Source organism: Rattus norvegicus, chromosome X, assembly GCF_036323735.1.
Source record: "Rattus norvegicus strain BN/NHsdMcwi chromosome X, GRCr8, whole genome shotgun sequence".
NCBI classification, from domain to species: domain Eukaryota; kingdom Metazoa; phylum Chordata; class Mammalia; order Rodentia; family Muridae; genus Rattus; species Rattus norvegicus.
This window is the reverse complement of record NC_086039.1, coordinates 16957308-16984850: the sequence shown is the minus strand read 5'-3', so window position 1 is coordinate 16984850 and position 27543 is coordinate 16957308. Positions and strand designations below refer to the sequence as shown.

At 47.3% G+C, this 27543-nt stretch overlaps 2 protein-coding genes across 6 annotated transcripts; both read right to left on the bottom strand.

The window, feature by feature from the left end:
* Positions 1–7068: 7068 nt before the first annotated feature.
* Positions 7069–13479, bottom strand: Ebp (EBP, cholestenol delta-isomerase). 2 transcript variants are annotated; one of them, XM_006256699.5, is made up of 5 exons: positions 13346–13479; positions 10987–11308; positions 8643–8679; positions 8404–8534; positions 7069–7552 (listed from the first exon to the last, which is right to left on the bottom strand). In XM_006256699.5, the coding sequence occupies exons 2-5, from the start codon at positions 11285–11287 to the stop codon at positions 7329–7331; spliced, it is 693 nt and encodes a 230-aa protein (XP_006256761.1). In that variant the 5' UTR covers positions 11288–11308; positions 13346–13479; the 3' UTR covers positions 7069–7328.
* Positions 13480–14410: 931 nt separating this feature from the next.
* On the bottom strand, positions 14411–27040 carry Porcn (porcupine O-acyltransferase). 4 transcript variants are annotated; one of them, NM_001173355.1, is made up of 15 exons: positions 26891–27017; positions 26083–26251; positions 24733–24925; positions 24314–24357; positions 23878–24059; positions 23668–23798; positions 23536–23553; positions 22111–22125; positions 21890–22015; positions 21613–21713; positions 19934–20010; positions 19785–19848; positions 19601–19686; positions 18519–18629; positions 14411–14840 (listed from the first exon to the last, which is right to left on the bottom strand). In NM_001173355.1, exons 2-15 carry the CDS (start codon positions 26216–26218, stop codon positions 14739–14741), a joined length of 1386 nt encoding a protein of 461 aa, NP_001166826.1. In that variant the 5' UTR covers positions 26219–26251; positions 26891–27017; the 3' UTR covers positions 14411–14738. The 4 variants fall into 4 exon arrangements, with proteins under 4 accessions (NP_001166826.1, XP_006256778.1, XP_006256779.1 ...); XM_006256716.5 differs by lacking the exon at positions 22111–22125 and having other exon boundaries at positions 26891–27040; XM_006256717.5 differs by lacking the exon at positions 23536–23553 and having other exon boundaries at positions 26891–27040.
* Between the last annotated feature and the right edge of the window lie 503 nt (positions 27041–27543).

The window sequence follows — 27543 nt, the reverse complement described above, 5'->3', positions numbered from 1 at the left end:
ATCTATCTATCTATCTATCTATCTATCTATCTGAGATGGTCTCAGATAGCCCACACTGGCCTTGAACTTGCTATATAACTGGAGAAAACCCTGAACTGAACTTCTGATCCTGAGTGGCAGGATTACAGGTTGTGCCATCATGCCTGGTTTCATGTGTTACTGGTGCTGGAGATCAGAGTGAGGGCTTTGGGGAGGCCAGCAATCACTCTATCAGTAACTCTGATTTAAGTCTCCAGTAGCTTTTTCCCACAAGTTTGCAATTTCAGTCGGGCGTATTTTAAAATAATTTTTTGGCTTGGGCATTATATATTCAAAAATACATCTCACTTTTTGGAAGGTATAAATAACAGGGACTTTTCTTTGAAAGCCAGCTAGGGTTATTAGTATGTCTCTCCTGTTCTACATACCCAATTGGATGTTATCTGCTGGGGAAGAGTGGGACAGTCTGCGTCTCCTTTCAGTTATATTTGAGTGCAATAACCAACCCATTAGCGTTGAAGGCATTGGTGCACCCTTTGGACATGGTAAGATGTCCCTGTCTTGGGGGTAAACAGAAAGATACTAGAAGTAAGGCAATAAAGGAGAGCCTTGCTATTATTCTGGGGAGAATGTTGCCTTTCATTTGTCTATTCATTCTTCTGTTTAGCAAATACAAAGTACACATGCTGGACAGACTTCATCTATCAATTCATTTTCTCTGCATTCAAAAGTCAATGAGGGGGGTTGGGGATTTAGCTCAGTGGTAGAGCGCTTGCCTAGCAAGCGCAAGGCCCTCAATTCAGTCCCCAGCTCCGAAAAAAAAAGGAAAAAAAAGAAAAAAAAAGTCAATGAGGCACACATTATTAATAGTATATTGTACAGGTCAGTCTCCATTGAGAAGTACGTCAGTACTAAAGGCTGTGCAGAGAGACATTCAAAGTCAGAGGGTAAAGTAGCACAGAGTAGGTAGAACAGTGGACAGAGATTGAGGCTGTCTGTGCCTAGTGTGCAAGGCAGTGCAAAGTCGGCACGTCTTTAAATAGGGCAAGGGATTGAGAAACCGCATGCGAAATGAAGTGATCGAGTAAAATGATGCTGGACTTTTGCCTTAGCATTTCGCCAGACATTTCATGACAGCTGGTGGTATTCCTGCTGCTGCCATGCCGGCTACCTTTTGGAATGTGTGTATTGGACCTGTTTCCTTGCTTTAAACACAAAAGACATTTTTCTCCCTACCTATACTGAAAGCTTGAAGGAAGCCAGGATTTGAACATAGTGGGTATAATGAAGCTCTGTAGGGGCAGTGACGAGGCCTGTGTTAGATGTGATCAAGAGGCTGGGAACAGTGGTGAGGACTTGTGTGTTAGCTGGGGATAAGTTGACTGGTAGAGACACTTTGCAGTGAATAATGGATATTGAGAAGTAAGGGAAAGGGTTAATGATGGAGCCCACGGGACAAATAATGAGTGTGTGTGTGTGGGGGGGGCTCTAGTTGTTTTTTAGGGTGAGTGGTAAGGGATCTGTAAGTGACTGATGAGATGCTGGCAGGTAATAGGAGCTGCTGTTACCTATACAGTGATAGGGGTCTGCAGACACTGTGTACCGGCCTGTGAGGTTGGTGCTGGGTATTGTGTTGTAACAGATCGGGGAATCAGTATAGCTGAGTGAATTATGATAGAGTATCTGTGGGGTGAATGGCAAGGCCTACGGAGTGAGAGGTTTGAGGGTTCATGATGGGTGAGTCTGTGGAATGAGTGATTAGAGGCCAGGAAGATAATGATGTGGGGACATCTCTGTGAGGTGTATGGTCCATAGTCTGTCACGCGATATGAATTACATAGTTAGTATAGGGCCCATGCCGAAAGTGATGAGGTCAGTGAGTGAGGAGTGTCTGTAGGGCTGGAGACTGGGGATCTTTAGGCTCTGTGGTGGGAACTTCTCCAGTGAGTAGTGGTGTTTCTGTGGCTCTGTGTAGTAGTGCTGGGGTATATATGGGATGAATATTCAGGATAAATGCTGCTCTAAACAAATTTCATGCAGAAGTTCTAATTCCCAGTTACTTGGGGTGTGATTATATTTGGAGTGAGGGCCTTTAAAGAGGAGATTAAGGGGGTTGGGGATTTAGCTCAGTGGTAGAGCACTTGCCTAGGAAGCGCAAGGCCCTGGGTTCGGTCCCCAGCTGGGGGGGGGGGGGGAGGAGATTAAGGTAAAATGAGGCAGCCAGGCTGAGCTTTGATGAAGCTCTGCCTGGTGCCCTGAGAAGAAGCAATTAGGATGCAGACATGTACAAAGCAGGGAGACCTTAGGAAGACACAGTGAAGTAGAGCCACCTGCAAGCCAAGGAGAGGTGACTCATGACAAAGCAAACCTGAACATGAACTTTCAGCCTCCAGAGCTGAGAAAACATGGCTTCTGTTTGTTGTACTGCAAGTTACACGGAGGACCTTGCACAAGCTAGCCAAACACTTTACCATGAATCTGTGTCCCCAGCACCACCTTTTTTTGCAATTGGTTTTGTGAGACAGGGTCCCTCCATGTAGCCCTGGCTGTCCTGGAACTCACTCTGTACACCAGGCTAGCCTGGAAACCCACAGAGATCCAACTGCCTCTGCTTCCTGCGTGATAGGACATGCCTGGCCCTCTTTTTACTTTTTTTTTTAAAAAAGATTTATTTATTTATTATATATAAGTACACTGTAGGTGTCTTCAGATACACCAGAAGAGGGCATCAGATCTCTTTACAGATGGTTGTGAGCCACCATGTGGTTGCTGGGAATTGAACTCATGACCTCTGAAAGAGCAGTTGGGTGCTCTTAACCGCTGAGCCATCTCTCCAGCCCCTCTTTTTACTTTTTGAGACAGAGTTTTACCAAGTTTTCAAGGCTTGCTGCAACTTGGATTCTCTTGCCTTGGCCTATCAAGTTGCTTACACCACCAGACCCAGGAAATTTCTGTTGTCTTAACAACTTGGCAGCCAGACACAACACCTATAACCCCAGTATTAGAGATCCTGAGTTCAAGGTCAGCCTCTACTATATGAGCAACTTCCTGCACTATCATCCACAGCATCTTGATCTATGTTAGTAAGACTTGCTGTTGCGTAGGGCGGATGCTATTAATAGAAACATCTAAAGCTGTGGAAGCAGCTTTATAACTGGGTGGAAGAAGAGGTTGGGGGTACGTGCTTTAAAAAGCCTTGCCTTTTTTTTTTTTTTAAATAGTCTTAGCATTGTCTTCCATTCCTATGTTGAAATCTAATCTTCGGTGTGACAACATTAGGGGGTGAATATAGAATTTAGCAGCCAAAGAAGAGACCAGAGATCTAAACCTTCAATTATGTAAGGACACAGTAAGGACTGTATAAGGACACAGTGAAAAAGTGGCCCTCGATAGATGCCCAATCCGTTAGTACTAGCTTCTAGAACTATGAAAGGAGTTTCTGTTATTTCTAAGACATCCAGCTTACAGTATTTTGTTACAGGAGCCCAAGAGGACTAAGACAACAGCTATGTATGTTGGTATGGGGCTGGAGAGGTGGCTCAGCCATCGAGAGCACTGGCTGCTCTTTCAAACCCAGGTTCGATTCCCAAGCACCCACATGGCAGCGCACAACTGTCTCAAACTCTAGTTCTAGAGGATCCAGTGCCCTCTCCTGACCTCAGTGGGCCCGTGCATGTATGTGATGCACAAACATACATGCAAGCAAAATACCCATACACATAAAATAAAATCAGAATAATTTAAGAAGAAAAAATAAAAAATAAAGACTTAGTAAAACTGTGGACATTACTGGTGCTTCTGTTGAGATCTGACATGGAAATAAGGCACGGAAACTGGAAGGAACGCAAAGAACCTGACTGAGTTTCTTTTTTTTTTTTTTTGGTTCTTTTTTTTGGAGCTGGGGACTGAACCCAGGCCCTTGCGCTTCCTAGGCAAGCGCTCTACCACTGAGCTAAATCCCCAACCCCTGACTGAGTTTCTTACAACAAAGGTACTTGTGAGTGGTAAACATGGATTTGTAGCTGAGAGTCCCAAGAAATGCACTGAATATTGGGAACGGTGGCTCATGCCTGTAATCTCACCGCACAAGAGGCTGAGGCAAGAGGACGTCATGAATTTTAGGCAATTCTGGCTACATAATTAGTTTCAGACCAGTCTAGACTACAAAACAAAGGGATAAAAAAACTACACAAAAAGAAAGAAAAGGGGTTGGGGATTTAGCTCAGTGGTAGAGCGCTTGCCTAGGAAGCGCAAGGCCCTGGGTTCGGTCCCCGGGTTCGGTCCCCAGCTCCGGGGGAAAAAAAAAAGGAAAAAGGAAAAGTGTTGAAACCTGGTTTCTCCTAGTTGCCACAGAAAAATATGAACGGGAACAGAGCAATCGAAAAAGAAGTGTTACGAGTGTTACACTTGAAATGTAAATTTTTAAAAATCCAATAAAAATATATTTATAAGAAAAAAAAGAGAGAAGTGTTTGGAGTGGGGCACGGTGGTGGCGCACACCTTCAGTCTTAGCATTTGGTTAAGTTTGAGATCAGCCTGGTCTACAGTTTCAGGACAGCCAGGACTACAGAGAAACCCTGTCTCGAAGAATTGAAGAAAAAAAGAGGAAGGAAGAAGATTTCGAGCATTTTTAGCATAACCCATAATGCAAAAACCAAGAACATGTTTGAGAGGAAAGACCAAGGGTATGGCTAGATGGCTAGACAACCATAAAAGTAATTTCTGGATATACTTCACTGATCTAAGCAGCTATCAGAATCCAGGAGCAGATGTGAGAACAGCATGGACCGCCAGCTGAGGGAGGCGGAGATGGGTAAAATAAAGGGAGGATCTCCCCCTTCTGTAACTCTGTAGGATAGAACAGTAGGGTTTCAGGCTGTTTCTACCACTGTGATTCCTGCGGTAGAACGGTCTACCCTTTAATCTGAAAAGCAGGCTGTTCCTTGGTTTTGGTGGGACAAGCTGCCACCCAGGGCTGAGAGTAACATTTTGGCCCCAATAGGTTCAGTAAGTTAAACGTCCACTCAGTGTTAAAATTTAACTTGGAACCTCAGATCCTTCTTTCAAGTTCTCCTTTGTGGAATGGAATCTCCTACCTCCTCCACTGTCCCCACCCCACCCCCTCGCCAACCCAGATAGGTTCTCACTTTGTAGCTCTGGCTGGCCTGGAACTCACAAGAGATTTGTCCCCCACTTGCCTCTTAAGTGCTGGGATTAAAGGTTTGCCCTACTTGTGGCTTTGCCTTTGCATTTCATAAATCGAAAATGCACCTAGTTTCACAGGTTCCCAGCTGTTAAGTTTCAAACCAGGGACAAAAGCCTAAGGTGCCTGTTTAGCATATCAAATGAGACCTAGAGGCTAGCCTCTCCCAGGATTCCTCAGTAACAGGGTGTTGGCAGGTATACCCCACCCTCTCCAGCCCAGGGCCTGGGCTGCCCTTCCCAAAACGCTCTTCCCTATAAGATTCAGCCATTTTGGTTACCTGCCTGTTTTGTACCTTTGTCCCCCTGCCTGCTGAATCTGGTCCCCTCTCTCCCTTCCTATCCCCGTCTCTCCACAAGGCCCAGCTCAGTCTGATGATGTTCTCTCTGGACTTTCCCAGGTGCTCTGGCTCTGCTCCCCACATCTGCAATACGCTTTCTCCTCCACCATACCTAGGAAGAGTCATGTCATTTCCCTTTTATCCCTTTTTTTCCTATTCAAGAGCAAAATAGGAGTTCTTGCCTCAGGATGACTCATACTTTGTCTTATGTTTATATTCAGGTGAGATTTGTGATTAAAATCCATGCCAGGGGAGAGATGGATCAGGGCTTAGGAGCACTAACACTTATAGGGTGGCTCCCAACCATCCAGTCCCAGGGGATCTGATACCTTCTTCTGCCTTCCACACGTGCTACATGCATGCAGTGCACAGAAAACAGCCTCATACAGTAAGATAAAGGAGTATCTTTTAACAATCCATGCAAGGAACTAGGCATGAGGGCACAAGCAGGATTTGATCTCACCACTGGAAAAACTGAGCTAGAAGGGCCAGGAAGATCACCAATTCAACTTAGTTTCATGGAATACATAGCAAGACCTTGTCTCCGAGTGAATGAATGAATGAGTGAATGAATGAACAGACGAACCAGTCAAGAGCTAGGCTTAGTGGCACACACCTCCAATCCTAGCATTGAGGGGCTGCTAGCCTGGACAACATAGTGAGTTCCGGGGTAGCTTAGGTTATATAAGGAGACCATGACTCAAAAAACAAAACCAAAAATTGGAAAGATCATTCACAAGTGATGGACATGACTCACGGATATATGCCCTTGCTTAAGACCCGGATCCTCTTTGGTCTCTAGCATTCCAATTTCACCCGCTAAAAAGGTGACTTTAGGATGAGTGAATGAGGGATGGGATAAACGAAGTTTGCATGCAAGGACGTGAATTTAGGGGGTTCAGAGGGCAGGGATGTATGGACTGAACTGTGACCTCTTCAGGTTCATATGTTGAAGGCCTTACTCCCAGAACATGAGAAGCTGGCCACGACTCTTAGAGACAGAGTCTTTCAAAATATGTGACTAAAAATGAGGCTAGCTCAATAGACACTAATCCAATCTGAATGTCGTCCTAGGAGGAAAGTTGTTCACATACAAACAGCAGGAGCGGGGGACACAGGGAGATGTGAGAACTTCTGAGGACACAGGGTGCAGTAGTAAGGAAAGAGACAAAAAGGAAGCCAAACCTTCCAACGCCTTGACTCTAGTACTGAGAACATCCATGTCTGTTGCTTAAAACACTCAATCATACCATTTTGTCATTTTGTTATGGCAGCCCAAGCTAATATAAGGGAACTATGAGGTTACTGGCAGGATTTATGGGGTAAGTGATAGCGTGATCTTGAAGGGAGGTCTGTGAAGTGAGTTCTAGGTTCTATGGCGTAAATTATGACGGTATGTGGAGTCAGTCAGTGTTAAGGGTTTGTAAGGGCAGACATGGCACATCTACGTGGTGACGGAGACCTACGGATGATGAAGTGATGGGAGAGATCTGTAGGGCTAGTTATATGACATTTCTAGGATTAGTAATTAAATATTTCTCAGTGATATAGTTAAAGACGTTTTATTTCCTGGTTTTGGACAGGGACTTCCCATCTTCTCTTCCACCCTTTCTCTATGGTCCCTGGCAGTAGCTCCGCATGTTCCCTACCTTTTCTGACTCTGGCCCTTTGAGTGTGGCAAATCCCATAGCTCTGACCCTCCAAAACTGTTCGAGGAGAAGGAGGAAGAGGAGGAGGAGGATTCGAGTCTTCTGGTAAGCGGGGAGAGCGCCTCCTCAGACAGGTCTCAGCTCACTCTCCGTCTCTTTAGTTATGCTTGCTCTTAATTTTCATGACTTTGTTGTCCAGCATGCTCTGAGCGTTTGTGAGATGCTTGATGGCATCAAACACAAGGATGCCCGGTATCACCAACCATATGGCATTCATGATAACGAAGTAGAACCAGAAATAAAGGGGGTGACCTAGCTCTCCATGCTGGAATCCATCGCGGAGCTCGGTCAGGAAGTACAGCACATCCCCATATATCTGGCCTGTGGGAGGCAAGAATAGGAAAGGCCCTTGTGAGGACAAGGCGGCTACACACGCCAGGCTCTACTCCATGACATTCCCCAAGGCAGTTCTTCAAATAACTCAACCTACATTCTGAAACCAAAGCTGGAAATCTGACGTAACGAGGTATAAATTCCAGGAATCAGAGTTGGGGGGATTTTTTTCCTTTCTTACCTTCTCCCCAACCCCTCCCTCCCTTTATTCCCCCTCCCCCCAGTGTGGTGTGTGTGTCAGAGAGGGGGGGGAAGGGAGGGAGGGAGGGAGGGGGAGAGAGAGAGAGAGAGAGAGAGAGAGAGAGAGAGAGAGAGAGAAAGAGAGTATCTTGTTATGTAGCCTAGGTTGACTTCAGACTCACAATCCTCCTGCTAGGATTATAAGCATTATAAGCATGTACCCATGCACCACCATACCCAGCAGGAGCATGGAGAATTCAACTCAGGGCAGCTCATCCTAGAATTGAAGGCAAGCTTAAAATCCTAGAATGCACGACAACTTGGGATTTCAGAACTAAAGAGAGCTCATGTAAGCAAACAAAAGAAAGCCAACACTCCGGGTCCTGCTTCTGGTCCAGGAGCTTCGGGGCAGCATGCAATACATCATGTAACCTTCATAGGAAACTGATGGAGAGAGAAGAGAAATCTCCATTCTTGCTGGAGAGGCAAGCCCAGAGAGAGCGAGTGATTCGGGTGTTTCAAGACACCAAGGAGCTTATAGTTTAGTTGAGCATGTTTCACCCCTGAGTGGACACTGAGGAGATCTCAGCCATGGCAATGTGCCTGTGTCTATGGATTCCCCCAGTAACCCTTGAAGTGCCAGGTATAGACTTTCTCACCCACAGACACCACAAGCTGTAGGACAAAGCGGAAGGGTTGATGACGGAGAAAGGCGATCACCACCCATAGGCTGAGTGGTCCCCAGAGACAAGCTGTGACACTCTCCATACAGACGATGAAGCCATCACTACTGCAAGAGAAAAGATGGACACTAGCATCATTGTGCTCTCATTAGTGTCCCCAACTCATCATTGTCACAAACCATGCAGGTTTACACTGAGAGAGACAAAATACTTACAGGATATATCGGCTGTCTCCCTTGGAATATTCTTTCCCTGAGGGAAACAGAGATACAGGAAGAATCAAGTCAGGAAATGGAATTCATATCTGTGATAATCACTGTAGACAACAAACATTAGAATACCCTGTACATTTATTTCTTTTAAAAGATTTTTATTTATTTATTATAGATGAGTACACTGTCGCTGTCTTCAGACACACCAGAAGAGGGCATCGGATCTCATTACAGATGATTGTGAGCCACCATGTGGTTGCTGGGATTTGAACTCATGACCTCTGCAAGAGCAGTCGGGTGCTCTTAACCTCTGAGCCATCTCTCCAGCCTGTAGTTTCGCTTCTAAGGTATGTGTTTATATAGTCTGTGTAAAGACTCATATAGAACAATGTGGCTATGGTTACATGGTATGTGGTATAAAAGGGTATAAACGAAGAAGCCTGTGTTTCAGGTGTGATGGTACATGCTTGTAATCTTAGCACTGGGGATGTGCAGGCAGGAAGAAACATTCATCCTTTAACTACTAGAGCTTTAGAAGCCAGCACGGACTGCAATAGACTGTCTGAAGATGGAAAGTGAAAGGCAGGGATGAGGGTGGGGGAGGTGGAGGACCGAGCAGGTACATGCACACACATACATGTGAACAGATAGGTGCATGAAAGAGTGTAGCTCAGTGACATAGCATGTCTGAGGTCCTGGGTTGTATTCCCAACACCTCTCCCAAACCATAACCCCAATACAAGCAAGGGACTTAAATAGGTTCTTCCCAAAGGATTTCCAAGTGACGAACATATGGAAGGCGCTCAAAGCTTCATTAGTCCTCAAGGAAAAGCAATTTAAAAGCACAGTGAATCATCACATCTACTAGAGGGACTAAACTTTAGGAAACTCCTGACTACAACCAAGTGGATGTGGAGGAAGCAGAACTCCGCTGTTCCGCCGATGGGACTATAACGGTACCATCATTTCTGAAAACAGTTTGGTAGGTTCGCTCCCAACCCAAATGAAACCCAGGGCTGTGTGTATGGATGTGTGTGTGTGTGTGTGTGTGTGTGTGTGTGCGCGCGCGCGCGCGCGCGCGCTCGAGCGCATGTATGCGTATGCACACATGTAAAATAAAATGCTTGGCCTGGAGAGATGGCTCAGTGGTTAAGAGCACTGACTGCTCTTCCAGAGGTCCTGAGTTCAGTACCCAGCAACCACATGGTGGCTCACAACCATCTGTAATGAGAGCTAGCGCCCTCTTCTGGTGTGTCTGAGGACAGCTACAGTGTACACATAAATAAAATAAGTCTTAAAAAAAAGAAAGTGCTTTGGGAAATGAGGAGTGACCCCATATTCAAAAGCAACATTTGGAAGTGCAGGTTTGCCTTGTTACCATCTATATAATGACTCATGGACTCATGGGAATGTGTGTGCAGTCAAACCATTAACACGCTTGGTGTGGTGGCAAAGACCTTTAATTCCAGCATCTGGGAGGCAGAGGCAGGAGAATTTCTGAGTAAGACTAGCCTTGTCTACACAGGGTTCCAGGACAGCTAAAGTTACACAAACAAACAAACAAACAAATTTGGGGGTGTGGAGAGATAGCTGAGAGATAAAGTACTCACGGCTCTTGCAGGGGACCTGGGTTCAGTTCCCCCACATGGAGGCTCCCAACTGTCCTGAATTGGATGGGGTATGATAGCATAGCCTTTAATTCAAATACTTGGGAGGCAGAACCAATCAATCTGTGTGAATTCAAGTCCAGCTTGATCTACACAGCAAATTCCAAACCAGCCAGGTTTATGTAAGGCCCTGTCACCGAGGTACATCAGGGCATGCACACTGTGACTCGTAATCCTTTTAAACTCCAGTCCTGGGGGTCCCAATTCCCTCTTTTGATCTGCAGGTATTGCATGCGTGAATTATACAGACATTTATGTACGCAAAACAGTCATGCACATCAAATTAAAAGAAAAAATATTAATTAAAAAAAGATTGCGCTGGGGAAATGGCTCAGTGGTTAAGAGCACAGAATGTTCTTCCAGAGGTCCTGAGTTCAAATTCTAGCAAGCACATGGTGGCTCACAACCATCTGTAATGAGATCTGATGCCCTCTTCTGGTGTGTCTCAGGACAGTGACAGTGAACTCACATACATAAAATAAATAAATCTTAAAAAAAAAAAAAAAACCAAGAATCCCAGCACAGAAAACAACTGCTCAGGCTTTAAAAAAAATAGTTAACAGAATTAGAAGAAAAAAAAAAACAAAAAAGAAAGCATTGGTGAGTGGGTAACTATTAAAGTGAATCTCTACCCAGAAAATTCCCTCCCGCAATACAAGAACTCAGGACTCAGGACTCACAGAGTTGGGATAAGAAGGCTTGGTCTTCGAGAAGGATTTCATGGTAGAAAGAGAACCAGCCCTCGATCACAAGGTGAATGAATGTGCACACAGCAAACCAGCACAGGGCCAGTCGACGCCCAGTTCCAAGTGGGACAACAGAAACTCGGCTAGACAACAGCCACGTGATCACAATTAGGACCCCAGAGAAGGAGAATAGGCCAACCAGGATATGCCAAGTCGGGAGGTCATTAGGCACGAAGTTGTCCAGTCTCAGGTGCCTGGGCCAGTACGGGTGTAAGGGGAGCATATTGGTGGTCATGTTTCTATGGGCTGCTGGCAGCTTTGCACATAAACAGAGAAAAAAAGAACAGAAAAACCTGGGCAAACAGAAAACACATGGTGAGATAAACCAAATCCAAATACTTTTTAACAAGAAAGGTAAGTGAACTTTATCTATTATTTCACAGAATGACTAAGCCTGGATTTTAAAAAGACCAAGTTTAGCTGAACCTGGTGTCACACGTATTTCTGCAATGAGGCACCCTGAAGGTAGGTGGATCTCTACAAGTGTGAGTGAGTTCCAGGTAACCCTGGGTTACAAAATACCCTATCCCAGAAGGAGAGGTGGGGAAGGAGAGAGAGAGAGAGAGAGAGAGAGAGAGAGAGAGAGAGAGAGAGAGAGAGAGAGAGAGAGAATCTAATTTTGAGGCATTTCAAGAATATAACTGGGGATGTATCAGGGGTTTAGAGCACTTGCTCTTTGCAAAGGACCAGAGCTCAATTCCTACCAGCCACATGGTGGCTCACAACCATCGCTAACTCCAGTTCCAGGGGATCCAACATGTTCGTCTGGCTTCTGTGGGCACATGCATACATGCAGTCAAAATACCCATACATATAAAATAAAACCAATCTTAAAAAAAGGAAATATAGCTCAGATTTGAAAGCTCATAAAGAATAAAGGCTTGTCTGCGACCTCTGGGAGGTATAGCAAAAAGAAATGGGCCTGGCTTATCACTGGAGAGCTAGTTAGAAAATGGAACCGAGAGAAAGGAAAAAATCCTCCCCATTTTCTAGGTAATAATGTCAGAGATTTTGACATTTGACAAAGTCACCTGTAAAAGAACTATAAGCTCTTCTGGGAAACGGCACAGACCTGTCAAAACTGGCTAATAGACTAAAGTCCAATGTCCTTGCCAATGTATAAAGATTTCGTTGATCAACAGGTTTGTTTTCTCTACCTGCAAGTCTCTACTGAAATCTGATCCTTAAGGACGGTGGATTTGAAAAAAAAAATACACCAGCACACACTTTCTTTATTTCTACTTAGTTATAACACTGAGTGGTAGCACATACCTGAAATCCCAACATCCTGGGGGCTAAAGCTGAAGGACTGCCATAGCTAGCCTGGTCTACATAGAAAGTTCAGAGTAGGGTTGGGGATTTAGCTCAGTGGTAGAGCGCTTGCCTAGCAAGCGCAAGGCCCTGGGTTCGGTCCCCAGCTCCGAAAAAAAAAAAAAGGAAAAAGAAAAAAAGAAAGTTCAGGGTAGCCAGAGCTACACAGCAAGATACTATATTCAAACAAATAAACAAAACTTAAAGATTAAGTAGCTTCCAAGACCTCCGAGTCAGATAAATAGCTTCTGCCAGGCACCTAGGTGCATTCCTTTCTGAACACTTGTCAGGTACAGCTTGCCTTTCTGCTTTAATAAACTCACTAACGTTGCTTCATTGTGATACATCCTAACATATTCTTACAGATTTCAAGGCCTCCCGTGCACCTAGGCAGAGGGTCCCAAGGCTCTGAAGAGGAATAATAAGGCTGCACTGCCAGCCACATCGAGTTGCAGTTCTTGTGGCTAGTCACAGAGTAAGGTCACAGTTTGGTGGGAGTGTCACTGTTACCAAGTCAGGTCCTAGCACTTTGGGACTCAGTTTGTTGGAAAGACACAGGAATATAGTCTGGCTGTCCTGGAGGGTCCAGTGGCTGGGATTTAAACTGGTCGCTACTCTCACCCGCGGGGTTGCTGAGATGACCAATCAGAGCTATGGCCCCAAGGACCGCGTTTCAAAAGCAAGACTCCAGGCAATTAGTGTGCCACCCCTCCAACAAGCAAGGAGTAACAAATGCGGGGGTCTCACGGGCGGTGCTAACCAAGAGAAAGGAAAACCAAGCTCAGAGACCACCAATCACAACTAGAACCTTCCACAGTAGCTGCCCAACGAGCGGGCGAGTCTTCCGTCGTCTGGACAACCGGTTTAGGGCCCGGGTCCCGCGCAGGCGCAGGGTAGGGCAGGGCTTGCAGGCAAAACGCTGTTGTGGAGGGTCTGGGCACGTGGAGGGACATGGGCAAGCTAGCTGGCTGAGGGCACTCACCCAAGGCGGCGCGATCACGGGGCGACTTCCTAACACTGGCTTGCGACTTTCCAGGAAGACCTGCAGGCTCCCTAATAGCCCCAGTTCCGCTCAGCTCTCGCGCTTCCCCGCCCGATGAAGCGGACCAATAGTGAAGTGGAAAAGGTGGCTTCTGCCAATAGGAGTCCTCCGTACGTCGCAGGCCCTGTCCTCGCCTATGGTGTCATCTTCCCTGTTGGCTGAGACCAAGTCAGGAGTGGGGTGGAGACCTCCAAGGTCCGTGGGCGCTTTTCGCCGATAGCAAATCAATGCTATTCTGAGCTTCAATTTCCCTGCCCCCTTATCAGTCGCACAACTTGAGGTTAACGAAATGGAAAATCCTCAACATTTGCTAGTGAACCGGAGTTGCGAGGTCCTCTAGTTCTAAGTTTTCTAGGCAACCAATTAGTTCCCGGACCCATTCTTAGTCTGAATGCAAAGGAAATACGACAGGTGGATTGCATTTAGCACGGACAAAGCTAGCGCCCACCAGAGCTCAGAACTCTTCAGTCTTAACAGCATCGGACACCCTCAAACCCTCACTCCCGCTGAGCAGTTGATGTGGAGACTCTCAATCGTGCCAGTTCTTAAAAGCCAAGGAGAATGGCACGGCGCTAAACAAGTTGGCAAACAGACCTCGTCAGCATTCAGTCAGAAAACAGATCAATCTCAAACGGCCAGTTTAATTTATAAGTTATAATCATTAGTCCTAAGAACCAGTAGGCATCAACCCTTCATCTGTTTTGCCTTCCCCAGCCCCCTGTCCTAATCTGAGGACCCAATCAGAATAGGGATCCCTCAACTCTCCATCAAGTATTATTAAGCCTCCCCCACAAAATCTGTTCCTGCTCTACGCAAGCAGGACCAGGACCCCCAGGACCCCGCCATCCTGGACTCATTAGCCAATCACAGACCATCTTGGCTTGAATTCATCAGAAGAGATCATAAAGTGGTCCCGCTCCATGATTTTCCGTTTCCAAACCGTTATCTGTGGTGGATTTTCTTTGCTTTCTCCTCTTCCCCTCCGATCAGTGAAGACAGAGCCTGTTGTGTAATTTCTACTTTTATTTGACAATAACAAACTGCATATAAAAAAGGGAGAAGGCAGGCTCGGAGGCCCTAGATCTACTCCTCTCTGCTTCCCCAAGTATCCACCGTTCTTAGGTCCCAACAAGGACCACCCCCTTCCTGCCTCGTGATGGGGTGAGGATTGACAGGCATGGAAAGGTTGTATGTGTTTGTATGTTGTGTAGAGGGGTGTTGGGGCTCAAGAATGGAGAGGGGTCAAGGAGTAGAGAAAGGGCCTTCCCTCATCCCCCATCAGAGTTGGCACCCTAAGGAGGGGTATTGGAGGGGATTATGAAGATCATATGCCTCAGCCTATGAGACGGTAGAAGATCCAGCATCCAAAAGTGACCCAGTGACTGGCCCAGCTGAGCTCTGACCACTTGTGGACAGTGTATGCCATGCCGTAGCCCTGTGGGAGAAAAACAAGTCATGATTTTGAAATTCAACAAGGACAGAGAGTGTCAGGAAAACCTATCTTTTGCCCAGGGATCTTGGGTACTTCATATGCCTGAGTAACAGAAGGGTCTAGGTACTTATCAAGGGTGACCAAATATAGTTTGGTTTCTTCTTCTTCTTTAAAGGTCATTTTAAGGGCTGAGTTACAGCTTGATGGGAGGGCCTACAGGGGGGAGGCCCTAGGTTTTGATTTCCAGCACACCAAAAAGAGTCATTTTCAAAACAAGACAATGTGCTGGATGTGGTGGTTCCTGCTTGTCATTGAAGTCATTTATATATGAAACCCCCGGAAATCTGATTGTCTACCAATTAGGGACAAAGTAATTCGTGTCAAATTCTTGCAATGAACAAAAAGAAGGAAGACTATGTACTTAAAAACTTGGGGGAAGCTAGAAGTGGTGATAAGCACTTTTAGTCCCAGCCCTCAGCACTCGAGAGGCAGAGGCAGGAGGATCTCTGAGTTTGAGGTCAGCCTGGTCTACAGAGTGAGTTCCAGGATGGCCAGGGCTACACAGAGAAACTCTGTCTCAAGGGGAAAAAACAGGGGACAGAAATTAAAATATAGTGTATGTGTGTATTTGATCTGCTTTGAGGAAGAGAGTCAATAAATGAATAAAATTTAATGTGTGGACATTTTGCAGCAATCTCTACAATACCTACTTTTTGGGTTGTTTTAGGATCCTAAGGATCACATTCCAAGCATGGCAGACAAGGGCTCTACCACTGAGTTATACTCTCAGCCCTAAAGATTTTTTTTCAAGGCAGGGTTTCTCTGTGTTGCCCTGGCTGGCCTGAAGCTTACTATGTAGACCAGACTGGCCTCAAACTCACAGAAATCCACCGGCCTCTGCCTCCTGAGTGCTGGCACTAAAATCATATATCACCACACCCAGCCCTAAAATGTTTTAAGACATGTTACAGCCTGACATGGTGGTGACAAGGAGAGTCTTCTTTTTCTCTAAAATGAAACCCATGAGGGCATGAAGGTTGCTAACACAGTAAGCTTCCCCCCACTCCTCTCTAAGATTTGTTTATGTGAGTGCACTGTAGCTGTCTTCAGACACACCAGAAGAGGGCATCAGATCCCATTACAGATGGTTGTGAGCCACCATGTGGTTGCTGGGATTTGAACTCAAGCCCTTTGGAAGAGCAGTCTATGCTCTTAACCACTGAGCCATCTCTCCAGCCCCAATCTTTTTCCTCAAGACACCATTTCTCTATGTGGTCCTGGCTCTCCAGTAACTTGATCTGTAGACCAGGCTGACCTTGAACCCAGAGATATGCTGCTGCATCCAGAGTGCTGAGATTAAAGGCATGTGCCACCATGCTGGGAAACAAATAATCTTCACACTATGTGAGACTAAGATTTGACAAACACCTTTCAAGCCAGCATGGACTGAGATAATAATAACAAAACAGGAAAAAAACCCACCCAGAGTTTTAAATACTTACTTTTTTTTTTTCGGAGCTGGGGACCGAACCCAGGGCCTTGCGCTTGCTAGGCAAGCGCTCTACCACTGAGCTAAATCTCCAACCCCAAATACATACTTTTTTAAGAGACAGGGTTTCTCTGTTTAACTCTGGCTATCTTGGAGGTCAGGACAGCCTATGGAACTCACTCCATGGACCAGGATGCCTTTGAGCTCAGAGACAAAGCCTGCCTCTGTCTCCTGAGTGCCAGGAATATACCTCATCAGCTGCAGACCCAGATTTTCTACACTCAATTTGAATGAAAAATTTTTTTAAAATATTTGTGATTAGGAAAATAATGTGAAATTTTATTTTCAACTAGGAATTTAAAAATTGGGAAGAGATGGCTCAGGAGTTAAGAACATTGGCTGCTCTTCCAGAAGAGTCCAGTGTAGTGGGTGAGCTCAATTTCCAGCATGGTGGCTTACAGCCATCTGTAACTGTAGTCTTGCGCGATATGATGCTTTCCTCTGGTGTACATACATGCTGACAAAATGCCCACATACGGAAAATATAAGTAAATCTTTTTTTTTTTTTTTGGTTCTTTTTTTTTCGGAGCTGGGGACCGAACCCCAGGGCCTTGCGCTTCCTAGGTAAGCGCTCTACCACTGAGCTAAATCCCCAGCCCCAAGTAAATCTTTTTTTAAAGAATTTTTAAAAAAGTGCTTCAAGGCTAGCCTGGTCTACACAGTGAGTTCCAGAACAGCCGGGGCCACCCTGAGAAACCCTGTCTCGAAAACAAGAACAAAATTAAAAGATTTAACTACTAGAGAGACTAAGACAGAAGATGTGGAGTTTGAGACTTGGAACAATGACATCCTATCTCAAAAGAAAAAAAAAGAGAAAAAGTAAGACTTAATTAAAAAGCAAATTTTAGGGGGCTGGAGAGATGGCTCAGTGGTTAAAAGCATTGACTGCTCTTCCAGAGGTCCTGAGTTCAATTCCCAGCAACCACATGGTGGCTCACAACCATTGGTAAAGAGAGCCGATGCCCTCTTCTGGTGTGTCTGAAGACAGCTACAGTGTATTCACATACATAAAATAAATAAATATTTAAAAAGCAAATTTTAGGGGTTGGGGATTTAGCTCAGCAGTAGAGCGCTTGCCTAGAAAGCACAAGGCTCTGGGTTCGGTCCCCAGCTCCGAAAAAAAGAAAAAAGAAAAAGCAAATTTTAGATTCTTCAAAAGCCATATGAACTAATTTTCAAATTGAGACATTTTTTCAAGTAGGGTCTTAATTATGTTGCACATATGGCAACACTCCTGGGCTCCCATGACACCCCTGCCTCAGCATCCCAAGTAGCCGGCACCTGTACGTGTGCGTCAGCACTCTAAGGAACGTGACATTTTAAAGCAGAATCCAGGGCTATCAGCATAGCTCAATTGGTAGAGTGATTACTCAGCACGCAGGAAGCCCTGAACTCCATCCCCAGCACAGCATAAACTGGACGTAGAGGCACAGGTCTATAACGTACCACACAGGAGGTGGGAGCAGGATGATCAGAAACTCGAGGTCATCTTTGGCTCCATAATAAACTTGAGGTCAGTTTGGGCTTACATGAGTGAGTCTGAGTCAGTCTCTCTCTCTCTCTCTCTCTCTCTCTCTCTCTCTCTCTCTCTCTCTCTCTCTCTCGGCTGGGGTGTGTAACCCAGTAGAGTGCTTACATGTCTCATGTCTTGCATCTCTTGGTTTGATCTCTAGCAGCCCACAAAACTGGGTGTGGTGGTACATGTCTGTAATCCCAGCCCACTGGGAAGGGGAGGGTCGCCTTAGGTAAATACTGCATTTGAGGCCAGCCTGGAATACCTGAGACCCTGTCTCAATCAAAGCTACAAGAAAAAGTAAAACCTGGGCCTAGGAGGTACAGTAAGTGTATCTAACTAACATGAGGGAGGGCCTGGGTTCAGTTCCTAGTAGATAAAAGGAGAGAAGAGCCTGGATTTTGCATTCTATTGCAATAGAATGAATTTTAGAGAGTAAGTAAATATTGCAGTTTAGCCAGCAGTATGACTATATCTGAGAGACAGTGGGAAGATGAAGGAAGGCACTTTTACCAGCTAAGACACTGACCCTGGCTTGTTCTCACTGCCTTGGTTTTCCAGGTTCCCCAAACAGTAACTGCCATCCCTGATTCACCTCCCAGCCAGGGCCCCACCTCACCTGCTCCTCTGTGGTGTCGTCCACATCGACATCAAACAGGGAGCCCAGGTAGGCCAGGTGGAAGACAGCCAGGGCACCAAAGAGCAAGTTTAAGGCTCGTACCCCCAGGCCCTGTGGGGGACAGATAGATATATTTGGCAGCTGGACTTGCTCACTGTCCCCCACCACCACCTGTGCAGGGAAGCCCAGGGGGAACACAAGGCACTGTGGGTCCCAGGATGCCCAGGGTACCCCAAGATAGGAAAGAGATGGTTCAAGGAGTCTCTTTTGGAAGCTCAGAGGTATCCAAGGACGAGGGTGTTGGTAACCACAAGGGCGTCCAGGTTGGGGGAGATGCGAGCGTTCAGGCAGAGGAGCAAGAATGTGGGGTTTTGAGCCAGGGGTTATGGTGATGAGCATCGTTGCCGGGTGGGAGACAAATGTGAGGTTGTCTGCATTTTTTATGGCAAACAGAATGAAAACAACAACAAAACCAAAACAAATCCCGCCCTGACCTAGAGGGCCCATCTTTCCCTTTCCCCTCACTCTCTGCTTAAGGCACACTGGTCTCCTTCCTCACTGTTGCTCAGAGAGGCCGATGTTGGGGTGGGGCTTTTGACCTTTTTTACTTAGAAGAACTTACAAATTACCTCACCCACGGAGGCTCTCCGGACCTTCCCAATGAAAAGGGAAACCACCACCACCATACTTCCCGTCCCCTTTCCCTTATGCTCAGTGCAACTCACAATCTCACAAACTATTCTTAGCTTTCACTGACTTTCCTGTCTCCCCAATTAAAATCTTTGTCCCACAAGGCCAGGACTTTGGCTTGCGTTAGTTCACCACTTTGTCTCCAGCACCTAGAACCAGCAGGTGCTCAATAAATGTTCAGTGGGGGAAACGAATGCCAGGTGTGTATACAGCAGGTGCTCAATAAATGCCTGTTAGAGAAACAGATGCCAGTGAATAGAGGCGAGGTTTTAGGGATGGCTCAGGCACCAGAAGAGGAGGCTGGGGACCCGGAGACAGATACAAGATGGAGACAGAAGTGACATTTTTGAAGGGCAGTGTTGGGTACAAGGTTACCCATGATGAACCCTCACCAAGCGATGCCGATGTGAACAGTCTGGAAGACAACGCTTCGACAAGATGCAGGCACTGAGGATCTGAGCCAGGCGCTTCCTGAGGACTGGACAGTATGGAAAGATTAGCCCTAGGGAACATAGGCTCCAGTCTCCCATGATCCTTCTACCTACCTGTCCTGTGCCAGGCTCTGTCTGTACTTACCATGTTCCACATATGTGATAAATGCCAGGGACAGCAGCACAGCAGCCAGGTGGAAACTGAAGCCCTAGAGACCCAGACAAGGGGACAAGTAAAGAGGAGGCTCTGGATCCCCCATCCAGCTTCCCTGGATCCAGGTCTGCCTTGCTTACATGTAGGAGGGCACTGGCTGCATAGGTGACCAGCACAGCTGAGAAGGTCCCCAGGCGGAGGGCATTTTTGAAAACATCTGCAGGTGGGAGAGACACAGGTCAAGATTTCTGGAACTTTCACCAGCTTTTCCAGAGAGTCACAGATAGGATGATATCCATAATCATAGTGACCCTCAGGAGAATGCCTTTATGATGTCCCCAACTGTCGTAAGCCCGAAAAATGAACTCCCAGTTTTCCACTCTGCTTTAGCCAGACATCCCAAGGTCAGTCCATGCCAACCCTGCATGCTTCCAGGTCCTCGAGGCAAAATTCTACCTTCTCACACAGCCACTGTTAGCAAACCTAATCAGCCTTTCCTTCCGAAGCCCACTTCTCACCACAGGCTGTTACTCCTGCTAATCCTCAGTCAGCTCCAGTGGCCCTCAGTGCTCTCATCCCCATCTTCCCTCCACTTTCCTAACTGAGCCAGAGGGATCCAGTAACAAACAAGCAAACAAAAAGCCAAAGGGAATCAGTCATGATACACATATCCAAAGGACTCTCCTCTCCCAGAGGGACTATCTCTCAAAGAAAAAGCCAAAGGCGTCTCAGTGGTCTAGGAGCCTCCTGAGGACCTCTCTGAACTCATGTCCTACCTCTACCCTGCCCTGAGCCTGCCCAAAGATCATAATTCCTCGAGTTCTGAGGATGCACCTCAGAGGCTTGCAATGGCTCACCACAGAGCCATGTTTCCATTCCCCTAACAACCTTCTTTCTGTCTCAAATGCACCAGGCAAACTCCTACCTCAGGACCTTTGCACCTGCTGTTCTTGCCCTCTGTCCCATTCCTCCCTCATATTCCTTGCTCCTTCACTTTTCCTCAGTGAAACTTTCCCTATATAAATGATCTATAATTTCTAGACGACCCTACTCCCTCTTTCCCGTTTCAATATCATTATGATTTACTGTGGCATTTACCACTACCCGACTTATACTGCATAATCTTCCTCATTTATTATCCACCCTCCAAATCGACAGTTCTACCAGGTTAACAAATGCTGTGCGGTTTTGTTGTTATCCCTAATGTACCTCACTTTTGAGTCTCATGTATCAAAGACTGACTTAAAATAGCTTGATGTAGGGCTGGAGAGATGGCTCAGCGGTTAAGAGCACTGACTGCTCTTCCAGAGGTCATGAGTTCAAATCCCAGTAACCACATGGTGGCTCACAACCATCTGTAACGGGATCTGATGCCCTCTTCTGGTGTGTCTGAAGACAGTGACAGTGTACTCGTCATATATAAAATGAATAAATAAAATCTTTTAAAAAAAATAGCTTGATGTAGGACCTGGGGACCGAACCCAGGGCCTTGCGATTGCTAGGCAAGCGCTCTACCACTGAGCTAAATCCCCAATCCCGACCTTGGACTTTTGAACCTCTAGCTTCTACTTCTATAGAGCTGGCACTTCAAGCAGGTACACAGCCAGTTTTGGTTTTTTGTTTTTTGTTTTTGTGGTGCTGGGGACCAAATCTTGGACTTAGAGAATGCTAGGCTCAATACTGTACAAACTGTGATGCACTAACAAACAGCCTGTGATGCATCTTCAGTGCCCATCACACAGTAGTTGTTCAGTAAATGTTTGCTGTGCAAATGGCCCTGGGTCCCCAACTATTCTGGAGTGATGACGTGGTGACTCACAATTATTTAACCAATAAGACATGGGCAGGTTCCAGCTTGTGACAACTTCCACCATAGACCGGGGTAGCTCCACATTCAATGGTCTAGAGACTGTCAGGTCCCTGGTGGACAAAACCAGACATTCCATTACAGTTGGAATTTCAAGCTATCTGGGTGCTATGTGTTTTTTTTTTTTTTTTTTGTCTTGACTGGTCCCTTCCCAGGAAAACCTCCCACCGCCCTACAGTTCCTCCAGGCAGCACCCTGTGGGACAAGGGGCCCCCAAAGCCCTCCCCACCATTCGAGGTGGTCCTTCTCCTCCGTGAAGCCAGCCCCGGCCAATGTGGCTGTGGCCTCAGACAGAAAGCCCACAAAATAGTTGCTGAAGTGGAAGGAGACAGCACTCTCGTAGGCTCGTAGCCACCTGTGAAGGGCCAGGAAGAGAGGCATTACATTGGGCCCCAACACGACACACCCCCCCCCGCCATATTTCACAGCATCCCAGCCTTAGGGACTCACCTTACCATGGTGCCCCTAGGGCCCCAAGGGGTCAGGAATGCAGCAGAGAAGAGAGAAAAGAGAGTCAGAGAGGGCCTGGAAATTGGCCTGAGTTCTTCATAGATAAGACAGAAACATGGTAGCAAAAGAGGCAGACTGTGATGGTCACACACATTGTTAGGTGATTGGTTTCACATGGCTCAAAAGGAATGGATGAGCTAGCATATGACATGGCCCTACACACTAAAATGGCCACACAGTCTCTCAGCTCTCTACCCAGATTTTGTCACCTTCTAAGACAATAAAATAAAATCGTAGTGAGATACAAAGTCAGTTCAACACTCACTGTGCACATACACACTGTCAGTTTCACAGTGTAGGAAGCAGAGAGTACCCTGCACATAGATGCTTCAATTAGGCCTGGGCTTTGTGCCCGGTTCTTTAACTTGGGGACACTGGTCAAGCAATTCCAATTTTTGGAGTCTCTCCCTCCTCTCCCATCTCTCTCTCTCTCTCTCTCTCTCTCTCTCTCTCTCTCTCTCTCCCTCCCTCCCTCCCTCTCTCTCTCTCTCTCTCTCTCTCTCTCTCTCTCTCTCTCTCTCTCTTTTTGGTTTTTGTTTTTGTTTGTTCTTTAGATAAAGTTTCTTTGTGTAGCCCCAGCTGTCCTGGAACTCTGTGGACCAGGCTGACCTTGAACTCAGAGATCCGCCTGCCTTTGCCTCCCGATTAAAGGTGGGATTAAAGATGTGTGCCACCACTGCCCGGCTACTTTTTAGAGACTTGTTCAGTATCAGACATAACCAGGAACCAGTGAGTAAGGGTAGGTTGTCACACAATCAAACCACTAGCAAACAGCTAGATACAGTCCTGGGCAAACACAGACACAGGCTCATAGCTTGTTAGAATCCTTTACTCAGGTAGCAGCAAGCAGTCTGAGAAGGCAGACAAACTAGCAGAGTGAATCATAAGCGGGCACACTGCATGCTGAACAGGCAAACCAGAGTTACAGGTAAGCTACAATCACCAACAGAGGTTTACCCTAGCCAGTGACAACCACACAAGCCCCTGACCCAGCCAGTCAGGATTCTCAGTCCCACACTCAGGAAGTCAGTGGCCACAGACAGACAATTCAACTCTGTTATCTGGAGTCACAGACAGTTTAGAGTCACCAGCTAATAGACACTTGTCACTTCCCATTACAGTCACATAGCTTGTTTCTAGTGGTACGAGAGAAGGACATCCAGACACCATAGTGTTGGAATGTCAGTCACACATGGAGTCACAGAGCCAAATCTTGGTCAAACAGACATCCACAGATAGACACTTGGTCTCTGTGTGGTAATGGGTTAGATGGTCAGTCAGATTCAGATGTCTGGAAGCAATTGGTCCAAGGCTCTAGCCCAGCCCTGGTCAGCCCACTTGCCCTCAGCACCTGCCCTCATTTACCTGGCTTTGCGTTTCTTGCTGTAGTAACAGAAGACAGACAGAAGCATTAAGAGACAGGCTCAGAATTGGGAAGACCCAGCCTTCTGCCCAACCCCCTCACTGCTACACAGGGGCCTTGAAGGCTGTGCTCACTTGCGAAGGAGTCGGTCACCGTCGAGGGGGATGAAGTAGGGGAAGAGGTAGGGGCCCACACAAGTGGACAGTACAAGGCACAGCAGGGCCAGCGCCAGGCTCCGGGCCACCTTCTTCAGCCATCGGCGGCTCTGTGGGATCAAGGATCCATGAGCACTGTCCCATGACGGCTCCCACAGTCCCTACCCACCTGGCCACCCAGGAGCTCACCAGTGGGCGGCCTTGGACAGCCTGTAGGTAGCTGTGGAAGGATATCCAGGGCCCAAAGACGATGGTGCCCACAAAGTAGAGGTAGCCCATGAACTCCACAGGTGAGGGCACTGCACCCACCTCGCCCCGGTCCAGGTCGAAGCCCAGAGACACCGCCTTCATGGCCACGATCATCTGGGCCCCTATGTGTGGGGCCCATGGTCAAGTGTATGGATAAGAGAGCATGTCACCATGAAAGATGGGGTGCACCACGTGTGAGGTGAGAGGAAAAGGAAGACACAGTGATAGGTAAAAAGACACAGAGACACAGATGTCAGGGGAAAGGGAAGCCTGCACTGTAGTTTATGAAGGGTGGTTTATGTGGTTTATGAAGGGGCAAAGTCCGGGAGGGCTCTTAGGAGATGAGGAGGGGAAGTGGGAGGGTAGAGCTACCCACCTCGCATCTTGTGCCATGTCACGGTGTCCACCATGTGCATCTCACTGAGGAAAAAAGGTGATGGTCTTGGACCTGTGCCTCCTAGGGCTTTGGACACTACATGGGGGGCACCGAGGTACTGATGGGGTTTTGCCTTCTTAACCCACATAACACAGTGAGAAAAAAATCCCCATGACCTCCTCCTCCAGGGGAAGCCCACGTTCAACCTATCCTATATGCTTCATGGAAGGACATGTGCTTCAGGTCTCCTTCGGGAACACTTGTCACCCTCTCTGGTATCATCTTACAGGATGACGGTCCCTGACTCCTCTCTGTCTCCTTAGAATCTCATGCCATCCTATCTTGGACCACTTTATCTAGGCCTTGGGGACCCGCCTGCCTTCCGCCAACCAGGGGAGGGTGAGGATGCACACCCATACCCCATGAGCAGGTAGATGAGGATGGTGACGGAGAGGAAGACGCCTCGGTGGGAGGAGTGTCGGCAGAGGAACAGCACGAGGTAGCACAGGAGACTCAGCAGCACGACCCAAACCATGTGCAGCTGGAAGAAGTGGTAGAGGCTGAAGAAGCCGCCTGCCACGGTGCTTGCATGCTTCAGGTAAGACGGTAGCCCTTAGGGTGACAGGGAGAGAGACAGAGACAGGGGGGAAACAAGAAGCGGGAGGTTGGTAGGCTGGCAAGAGACGAAGGACTTGGGCAATAGGGCCCAGCCTGGGCAAAAGCCTAGAACGTGCTGGGGTCTAAGGGGACCCAAAGCTGGTACTGGAGAGCTGGCATGTGTGGCAAGGCCTGGATTGAAAAAACAACATCTACTAAGGACATTTCAGGGACTCTGAAAGGAAAATTATCAATTGAGGTTGGACAGTATTGCACCCAGATTAAAATTTCACAGCGGTGGGGATGATGGATAAGACTATGCCTCTATGTGTGTGTGTGTTGGGAGGGGGGTTCTCAGGGACCATATACTGAAGGACTTGGGGTGAAGGGTCAGATACCATCAGGTTATTGAAATGATTCAGAAAGAGGATGGCTGGATAGACAGGCAGAAAGATAGAGCAATCTATCGTGGCCTACTGTGAGCCTAGGCTGATTGACTTCTATATAGCTTTGATATGTACCAAAATAATAAACCTGGGTGGCGGGAGAAGAAAACACCCACTTAAGATGAGAAGGAAAGAGTTGATTAGAGAACCTTTGTTTCTCAGAAATGTCTGTGTCCTATGGGGATCCTGGGGACTTCAAAACTTTCTCATTTGGATATCAACTTTATCACAATTGTAGAAAATTATAGATAGAATCTAAGAATCCAGAAATTTCACCATGTCCTGATTATAGACACTCATAATGTCAAAATTTTGGAAGTTCAGCATGTGAAAATTTCAACTTGGCAGACTCTTCAGACCTAATAACTACGACGATTTGGGATAGGAGACTTGTAACACCAGCATTCTAGGATCTGATTGATAACCTTGGAACATGGACAGTTCAGGATCCCACCATCCCAGCCAGAGTGCAGGAATGCTGAAGGTCATGGCTTGGTTTAACGGGATGTGGCTTGCCATAGTGGGACTCGTGGTGCCTGTAAAGGATGTGTTGTAGTGGAATGGGGCTTAGCTTAATGGGATAGGTTGGGGCTGAACCTGTAGGGGCCTGGTTTGGTATTTCAGGATGTGACATGGTAGGATGTGGTAAGGTAAGGTAGAGCTTGATATCCATAAATGTGACAGATGAAATCTGACATGGTGGAACCCAGGTTGGTAGACACTTACCCAGCCTCCAAAGGAGGCGGCAGGCGAAGCAGATGGTAAGAAGCAGCCAGATCTGGTCAAGGCCCTGTTGGACAGTAGGCAGGAGGCAGCCCTGCAGTAGCTGCTGGAAAAATTCCTGGCGGCTGAAGGTAGCCATTGTGGACCCACACAGATGGAAGGACAGATGGATCTGCCAAAGAAGGACACAGAGGGAGTAAGATGTCCATGGGGCTGCCCACAATCAAGGCTTGGACTTGAGCACTCAGGAATTCAGCTTGGGGCTGCCAACCCCCCAGGGTGCTATTGGACGGCTCTGGGCAGGGTATGAATATCAGGTACATGGGGCTGAGCCACCAACTGTGATAGCAGTGGGTGTTCTGGATGCACTGTGACCCGCAGGGAATGAAGGACCTTGTGTATCTTGACTGCTGTGAACACTCCGGTTCGATGCTGATAAAATGATATGCATTATAGACCTATATATCAAATGGGGTGGAAGAAGTGGGCTCCTTGGTTTTCAAGGTAGTCACTTAATGTGGAGCGCAGAAAGGGGGAGTCTGTGACACTTAGGGGCCGTGTGCATCTCTCCTTGTATGGATGTATCCTCCGCGAGCTTCATCTCATCCCACTCAGCAAAAAGCCGCCAACAAAGCCTTGCCCTGGTCGGGGGACTGCAGTTAAGTGGAGGTGCTGGCAGGGGACATAGCTGGGAGGGAGTCCTATAGGTGATGCGGGACAAGGTCCCAGGACAAGGGGTATAGATCCGTGCCCCAGAGGCCAGCTTAAGGATGGGAACGTGGGAACCGCGCGCACACTGCTGGAGACCTACCTGGCAGAAAGGAAGCCGTGGTCCTGGGGGCCGGGGACGCGCACTGCTGCCACCTTCGCCACCTCCTCCGGGCAGCCTCCCCCGCAGGCCGCAAGGCCGGGACCAGCAGTGGCTCCCAGGGCGGCGCGGCCGAGCGGGCCCTTTAAATCCTGGGGCGGGCTAGCAGTTGAGTTCCTCCAATCGGAAAGCGGGAGCGGGGCGGGGACCAGGAGGAGTGAGCCCGAGCATCGCGAGGAGGAGCAGCAGGGTTGAGGGGCGCGGGGCGCTGGAGCACGTTGGCGCACAGAAGGTTCACCGGTGCCCTTTTCAGGCCACTTGCCATTCCCGCTCTGGAACGTTCGGGGCGCAAGAATTTCTCAACTTTCAAGAAAACACTTCCTAATGATTATTTTATAATCCTTAAGAACCAAAATGGAAAAGATAAGGAGAGGGAGGAGGCTAGCCCCCTTTCTGCCAAATGGTCCCTCTTGTATAGATACTGGTGTGACCCTAAGTCACCACTGGAAAAATAAGCCACTGTTCCTCCTTCCCTATCTCTTGAGGAATCTGAAGGAATTTCCAATCTTCTTCCTTAGCCCCAGGGAACAGATCGAAGCTTTTGTCCTTAATGACTTTGTCACCTAGGAACACTCACTCGGTGCCTTATCGACCCC

Excerpts from the sequence above, each read along its gene's own strand:
- Ebp (XM_006256699.5), bottom strand. The coding sequence starts at position 11,287 with ATGACCACCAATATGCTCCCCTTACACCCGTACTGGCCCAGGCACCTG. Across the intron at positions 8,680-10,986 it reads AGCCTTCTTATCCCAACTCT|GGAAAGAATATTCCAAGGGA; the intron begins GTGAGTCCTGAG and ends TGTTTCCCTCAG. Across the intron at positions 8,535-8,642 it reads GGAGACAGCCGATATATCCT|TAGTGATGGCTTCATCGTCT; the intron begins GTAAGTATTTTG and ends TTTCTCTTGCAG.
- Porcn (NM_001173355.1), bottom strand. The coding sequence starts at position 26,218 with ATGGCTACCTTCAGCCGCCAGGAATTTTTCCAGCAGCTACTGCAGGGC. Across the intron at positions 18,630-19,600 it reads GTTCACATCGGCATCGCTTG|GGCCTGGGGGTACGAGCCTT; the intron begins GTGAGGGTTCAT and ends TGTCCCCCACAG. Across the intron at positions 14,841-18,518 it reads ACGACACCACAGAGGAGCAG|GGCTACGGCATGGCATACAC; the intron begins GTGAGGTGGGGC and ends TTTCTCCCACAG.